The 8,352-nt window shown below is 33.1% G+C and overlaps 1 protein-coding gene across 1 annotated transcript; it reads left to right on the top strand.

Moving 5' to 3' along the window:
• The first annotated feature begins 332 nt into the window (after window positions 1-332).
• Window positions 333-1,977, top strand: LOC127098633 (transcription factor SPEECHLESS). Its single transcript, XM_051037278.1, has 3 exons — window positions 333-982; window positions 1,115-1,582; window positions 1,671-1,977. The coding sequence occupies exons 1-3, from the start codon at window positions 620-622 to the stop codon at window positions 1,734-1,736; spliced, it is 897 nt and encodes a 298-aa protein (XP_050893235.1). The 5' UTR covers window positions 333-619; the 3' UTR covers window positions 1,737-1,977.
• Window positions 1,978-8,352: the final 6,375 nt, after the last annotated feature.

The following is an 8,352-nucleotide window of genomic DNA, read 5'->3' as shown; positions in this document are numbered from 1 at the left end:
TTGCTATTACTAAATAACAAAACCATACTCTCATTCAGAATTCATAACTTTAGTACTTCCTCTCCCTCTTAAAGGTTCTTTATAATGATGACCAGATAACCAAATTCATCCAAAAGTTTTCTAACCAGTAGTCGGATCCGGTTCAGCTACTTTCAAGCGGGAAATATCCTATTTTGTGTTATTTCTCTCTCTTTATATATATATATATATATATATATATATATACAAAATTTGTCTTTTTATTTATAAATAAGACCAATGTCTTTTTTACAAATTAGAGTATCAGACCGGTGTAGTAAAAATGAAGAAGGTACTCATAAAATAAAAACTAACTCATCTAAATAGTAAATACTTGCATTTATACAAATTTTCTAGCTATAGCATTACTATCATTAAACTTACACAACACCGTTAATATTTTCATTCTCTTTCTCTCTCAACATGTTTCTCCAAATTTGAAGTTTTGAATACCGTTTTGGTATCTGTCACTCTGTCTTCCTGCTCTGCCTTCTGCATTTACAAAACCATATTTTTCAGTGCAGTACATAACTGAATCATAATAAATCCTTCATTATTATTCATTTTTCTTTTTACATTTTTTTCTTTCTCAAACTACAAAATGGAAACTCAAAATCTCACAATAGATGATACCTTATTATTATCTGATATTTTCAATGAAAAAGAGTTTGCAGGAGAAGATCTCTTCTCCATTTTGGGAAACCTAGAAAACTTGAATGATTTTCCTATCGTTACCAATGAGCAAAACTCCAAAACTTCCTTAACTACTCCACAAGATTCTGAAACTGAACCATCACAGAAATGCAAGAGACAGAAGGTTGCTCCGAGTTCAGTTGTCGATGAACCAAACAGCGACGGACAGCATCGAATTTCGCATATCACCGTCGAGCGAAATCGGAGAAAGCAAATGAATGAGCAGTTGTCGATCTTGAAGTCACTCATGCCTTGCTTTTATGTCAAACGTGTAAGTTCATTTTAACTTTCCTATCATTTTACACTTTTGGTTTCTTAGCACCAGAGACACGACACAGAGACAGACAGTGAATCTTTTACTGAGAGTCTAAAGTGCAATTAATTACTCTCGTTTATGGTTTAGGGAGATCAAGCATCGATAATCGAAGGTGTAATCGATTACATCAACGAGTTACATCAACTACTACAATGCCTAGAGTCCAAGAAACAAAGAAAAGTTTACAATGAAGTACTAAGTCCAAGACTATTAGTTTCAAGTCCAAGGCCTTCACCACTAATAAGTCCAACAACTCCGCATTCACAACAATGGTTGCAACATTACGGTGCTCATCGATCGTCTGAACCTTCTCCTACTTCTTCAGCTTCTTCCATCAACGACAACATCAACGAGCTTGTTGCGAATTCGACCTCCTCGGTTGCTGATGTTGAGGTTAAGTTTTGTGGCTCACATTTACTTTTGAAAACCGTTTCCTCGCGAATTCCCGGGCAGGTTTTCAGAATAATATCTGCCCTAGAAGATCTTGCACTTGAGATTGTTCATGTTAGTGTTAGTACTTCTGACGAAACCATGTTAAACTCGTTCACTATTAAGGTAACTTAATCTTAAAATAGTGTTAATGTTGCTAATATTGTTTACAAATAATACTAATTATGTTTTCTTAAAATTTTGTCTTGTATAGATTGGAATTGAATGCCAACTCAGTGCTGAAGAACTTGCTCAACATATCCAACAAACATTTTGTTAAGGAAAGGTTATTAACATCCAGAGACAAGACCAAGAATCAGAAATATCCATTTTCTTTTTATTTGTCACTGTTTTTGTACCTTTCTGCAAGACAGTGGAGCAATAGCATTTTTAATTTATTGTGTTTTTTTTCTCTCTATTAATTGACTATAGTCAGTACTCAGTACTGCTAGTGTAATTGATCATGATTTGCCTTATTTTGGCATTTTGTTGTGTGATTTTGTTGTAACTAACCATTTTCAGAACTCATCACTTGTGTATGATTGTTTTATCAATTCTTCATTTTTTATTCTCTTTGTCATGTCAAGTGTTGGTTCTCATGGAAAAGTATTGTATGTTCCTTCTATTCATTATGCTCAGAAAGCATCGTCTAAGAACTTTGACAAAAATTAGTTTCATTTTATTATATATATGAAGTGTTCTTTTCGATCTTATATTTGAACTTGGGTTTGTTTCAAATTATAGTGGCAATAGTTGCAGTGGTCTTGATTGCCACAACTATTGCAGACATTGTAGATGTTTCAGTGCATTTGACGGTTGATGCAGTCAAACATTAAAAAATTTGTTTCTTCAAAAGTTGAACCAAACAAAAGTGTTACAAATTAGAATAGCAAAAACTCCGTACAAAATATAAATGAAATAATAAAACGCAAATAATGAAATGTGGTGATTTGGTTACAAATTTGGACCAAATCTGTGTACATAACAACTGCAATTCTATCTTATGGATGGTAAATGAGTTAAAATTTAAAGTGTTATCAGAATATGAATTAGTGTGGTAGCTTAACTGATAAGTTAATAAGTGTTTTTTTTTAGTTAAATTGATATTAATCGAATACATGGCATCATTTATTTATATTTATGAATTAATGTAATCAAGTTGTTAGATATTTATAAATACTAATTTAACAAAAGTGTTATTAATATATAGAAGAACTATTAGAAATTCATCAAAATATATAGAGAATTCCGATGCAATCATGATGAAAGAAGATTCAATCACATTGATTTAATTCTCTCTTGTTTTTCATTCTTCATTCGAGTGAATCAACCAATATTGGTTGCAAGATTATTCTCGTTGCACAATTGTTAATGGAAGAAGAAAGAAAAGATGAAATTGGGGAAGAAAAGAAAATTAGGATTTTTCGAAGGAAGAAGAAGACGAATTTCTATAGAGTTTCTCTCTGCTCTCAAACTAAGATTTTTATTCTTTGCAACTGTAAGTACATGTTATATTACAATGATATGGGTTACTCCTTATTTATAGATTTGGATTTGCTTGCTCCTCAAACAAAACCCAAAATACCTAATTTTGCTAACACTACAAAATTAGACCTAAATTGAAATTCCTGTCGAGGTACACTACTTCGACGTTTTGACATTTACACAGTTTGACACTTCATTGCTTCTGTCGAGCAACCTGCTTCGACACAAGGAATTACAATTCAACACACCACCTAATTCATTGTGTCTAAACTATATATATTCATCATAGGCACTACTAGAAAAAACAAATTTAACATCGGACGCGAAATGCATTTAACCTCAGCTACAGAGGCGAGGTAACGAATGTCGTCATGAAAAGTGCATATTTTAGCTCTTGATTTTAAAATAACGATGAGTATGTGAAAAAGTCACGGGTTCGATCCCCAGGGAGACCTTTTTGAAATTCTGAAATGACAAAAACAAATGTCTCATCAATTTTGTAATTTCACTGACAGATATACCACATTTTCATCTCGATTATCTAATAAAACCGAGGTGTAAAACAATTTTGAGTTTATTAAATCTAATGTGAATTGCTTATTTCACTAAATCTTATACTAAATATATGACTTGTGAAAATTGGTTAGGAAAATAATTATATGAACAACTGTGTTGTATTTGAAGAAAAACTTACATTGATTAGTGATTTTGAAGCATTATGTGACTCATAATTCATCTCACGTTGTTTAATGGTTAAAATCTCTCCAATGTTTCAAGTTTTTTATTCAACTCTTCATTTTCTACTAATTCATTCTTGAAAGCATAAAATTCAATGCTTTGAAAAATTAACAAAATATGGAAGAAAGTTGAACGAAAACTAGAAGTATTAAAGAGATTTTAACAATAAACCAACATGAGATGAATGATGAGTTGTGGAATGTTAGAAAATCACTAATCAATGTAAGATAAGTTTCAAACAAAATATAATTTTGCATATAATTATTTCCAAAATCAATTTACTAGGTTATATGTTAAAAGAGGGGTTAGTGAAACAAACAATTGACATTAGATATAATAAACTCAATTCAACGGAACAAGATGAGAGATGCACAAAGAATCACAAATAATATAAACTCAATATCAATATAAATCTAAAACTCAAACTCAATAACAACAACTAAACTACAACATATAGATCTTCATAACTTTGTGTAGTAGAACAACTAAACAAAAATAACAATAATAACAACTAAACTACAACATATAGATGTTCATAACTTTGGGTAGTAGAACAACTAAACAACAATAACAATAACATCAACAACTCAAAAACAACAACTTACATTAAACAACAACTCAAAAAAAAAACAATCTCTTAACTAAACTACAACAACATCATCAACAATCTCTTAACCAAAAAATCCCATTATTGTCAGGAAGATTTTTTTCCACGAAATCAAGAAATTGTTTCACAACCAACAAAAATAAAGCTTCTCAATAACAACAACAACAACAACAACAACAACAACAACAATAACAACAAGAACAACAACAACAACAACAATAACAACAAGAACAACAACAAGAACAACAATAATGGAAAATAACAAGAACAAATAATTGACCAAAGCAACAATAAGAACAACAACAACAATAATAACATTCTGGAGAATAATGGTGAGAGAATTCTTTTATTCGCTAGGGATCTTTATAGAATAATGGTTCTTTCGTTGGCTGGAGAATAAGTATTCTTTCGCTTGGGCTCGAGAAGTGAATGAGGTAGACACTGAGAGAATAAAAAATTTAAAGCAAATAACAAGAACAACAGTAATGGAGAATAACAAGAACAACAGTAATGGACGAAAGCAACAACAAGAACAACAACAACAATAATAACATACCAGAGAATAATGGTGAGAGATTTTTTTGGTTTGCTAGGGCTCCTTGGAGAATAAGTGTTCTTTTGTTGGCTGGAGAAGAAGTGTTCTTTCGCTAGGGCTTGAGAAGCGAATGAGATAGACATTTAGTGAATAAAAAATATAAAGAGTATTTATCGTGGTTATACTGAAAATCGAGGTAACATATCGACGTAAAATCTATAAAAAATAAAGGCGCATTTTTTGTTCCAAAAGAATAAAAAATTAGAGTATTTATCTCAGTTTTATTGAAAGCCGAGGTAACATATCTGACATAAAATCTATAAAAATTAAAGGCACCTTTTTGGTTCCATATAAAACATAAAACTGCAAGACTGAAAATCGAATCTCAAACCCTAAACATATATTTATGTCGGTTTTTTATCAAACTGAGGTAACATATTGATTTTTTAAAAAATAAAATAAGGCGCTCCTGTTAGATACACCCTTGGTTTTATATTGTTCGTGGTGAAAGCTTCGTCATAAAAAGCGTTATTTTTTGTAGTGAGGACTTAACTTCTTAAACACTTCAACATGTACTTCTTTCAGCATGATGTCTGTAATACGATTCTCAGTTCTGCAGTGTTCCAACTCCAATTTCACTTATACTACTTGCTCTCGAAGATAGTGAAATCTCATTTTGATGTGCTTGCTTCGTCCATGCGCTATCGGATTCTTTGCTAGATTGAAATAAATATGATGTTGATCTTCATGGTAATCGCTCTATGATTCTTCCTTGTAATCTCTTCGACCAAATTCACCATCCACATTGCTTGACATGCACAAAGAGAAACATCTATGTATTATGCTTCACACGATGACAGTGTCACTACTGGTTCCTTTATTAAACTCCAAGTAACTGGTGCACTACCTAGCATTAACGCATAGCCAACTATAGATTTTCTATCTTCAACATCACTACACCAACTTGAGTCGGTGTATCCCACTAGTTTATTTTCTTTTCCTTCATATGTTACAGGAAAAAAATTCCATAGTCGAGAGTTTCTTTCAAATGCCTTAGTATCCTATTCGTCGATGCTAGATGTGATACCTTTGACTTCTACATGAATCTACTCATCATACCTACATTATATGCTAGATCAGGCCTTGTGCGATAAAGGTATCGAAGTGATGCAATAAGTCTTCTATAATGCGTTGGATTGACATCATCTTTATCCTTGTCTTTTAAAATTTGCAATTTGGGCTTAACTGGAGTTGAAGTTGGAGAGCAGTCTTGCATCTCAAATATCTTGAGTATTTCGCTCGCATGCCTTCTTTGGTGCCTCATCAAGCCTCTATTAATCTTATAGAATTTGATTTCAAGGAAATATGATAGATTTATCAAGTTTGACATTTCAAACTCCTCACTTAGGTCATGTTTGAAGTCTTCAATCTCCTTCTTACAACTTCTTGTTATCAAAAGGTCATTGACATAGAAACATCGTATAAGCAACTCACTATTGCTTCTTCTTACATATACTTCATGCTCAGTAGTGCATTTCACAAATTTCTTCTCCCTTAGAAAATTTTCTATCTTCTTATTCCAAGTTCTTGGAGCTTGCTTAAGTCCATACAGGGCTTTATGCAGCCTGTATACCTTGCTTTCTTCGCCATGTTTCACAAACCCGATTAGTTGTGTAACATAAACTTCTTCATCTAAGGGGCGATTCATGAATGCGCATTTCATATCCATCTGACATATGTGCCAGTTGTTCATGTTTGCTAGACCAACAACCGACCTGATTGATTGAATTCTAGAAACAGGAGCAAAAACTTCATCGAAGTCGATTCCTTCCTTCTGAAGAAATCTTTTCGCTATAAGCCTTGCCTTGTGTCGAGTTACTTCTCCTTTAGGATTCAACTTCACCTTGTATACCCATTACAAATTGATTTCCTTCTTGCCTTGAGTCAGTTCGACAAGTGACCAGATGTTGTTGACTTTTATGGACTCTGGTTCCTCATTCATTGCTTTCACCCACTTCAAATCCTTCAATGTCTCAACTGCATTAACCGGTTAGAAATTTGCATAGAAATTCTAATGCACCATCTCACCTTCATCAACGAACACATCATCTGATGTAATCATACATTTTTGCAACCTTGCAAGCATGTGTCTTGTCCTTTGAGGTCTGCATGTGCTTGCTTGACCTCTGACTTCTTCTTGTCGAACTTCTCTTTCGAATTCACTTGTTGGTTCTTTAGATAAGATTCTCACTGAATCTTTCTTGATATTTTTCAGTCCAATCTCATTCCTTAAGCTTATCTATGATCACATCCCTGTTGATCACTACTTGCTTGTTTACTGGGTCGAATAACCTGTATCCTCCAGTTAAATGATATTCTATTAGGATCATTTGACTCGAGTTGTCATCAAGTCTTCTTCTCAACTGATCATGCACATGTTTATGTGTTATTGATCCAAATACTTTCATATGAATCAAGTTAAGCTTGAAACCATACCAAAATTCTTCTGGCGTGATTCCATCTAGCTTATTCATCAAACATCTGTTCAAAATATATATTGTTGTCGACACAACTTCTCCCTATAATTATTTGGATGGATGCTTACCTTTAAACATACTTCTCACCATATTCATAATGGTTTTATTCTTCCATTCTGCTATGAAGTGTAGGGTGGCACCAACTAATGCATAATCCCTTCTTTCTCACATAACATGTCAAAGCTATTCGACACATATTCTCCACCACCACCAGTCCTCAGAATCTTGAGCTTTCAACCACTTTGTCTTTCGACCATAGTTTTAAACTTGGAAAATACCTCGATCACTTAACTTTTCTTCTTGATCAGGTAAGTCCATATTTTTCTACTAAAATCATTTATGAATGTGACAAAGCATCTATTACCTCCAATAAAATCTACTTGGATAAGATCACATTCATCATAGTATATGGCTTCAAGAATTGCCTTCGACTTGCTTCATGCATCTTTACTGAAGTTGTTCTTGTGTTGCTTCACCTGAAAATATTCCTCACACACTTCATTTGGAATGTCGATTTCTGGTAACCCTGAAACCATATTTCTTCTCTTCAGATCTTTGATGTCTTTGAAATTGAGATGGCCAAGTCTATAGTGCCATATTCATTTATCCCTGCTAGCTACAGTTGCGAGTCACTTGTGCTCCATCACATTAAGTTTAATCCTTAAGGTTCTATTTTGAGACATAGATGCCTTCAAGATTAACCTTCCACGTGAGTCGAGAACTCTCATCATCTTGTCTTTGATCGATACTTTGTAGTTTTTTTTACTAATTGTCATATCCTCATAATCAGAACATCACCAATACCTTTAACTGCTAGAGTATTATCATTTGCAAATTTTACCATGTTCTTTATTGAGGGTTTTATGTTGACAAACCAATATTTCTTACCAGTCATGTGTGATGAGCATCCTGAGTCCAAGTACCATTGATCATAGAATCTTTTTTCATCTCTTGTTGTGACCATCAACAACATCTCTTCTTCTTCATGCTTTGT

Source organism: Lathyrus oleraceus, chromosome 6, assembly GCF_024323335.1.
Source record: "Lathyrus oleraceus cultivar Zhongwan6 chromosome 6, CAAS_Psat_ZW6_1.0, whole genome shotgun sequence".
NCBI classification, from domain to species: domain Eukaryota; kingdom Viridiplantae; phylum Streptophyta; class Magnoliopsida; order Fabales; family Fabaceae; genus Lathyrus; species Lathyrus oleraceus.
This window is presented reverse-complemented; position numbering and strand designations above follow the sequence as displayed.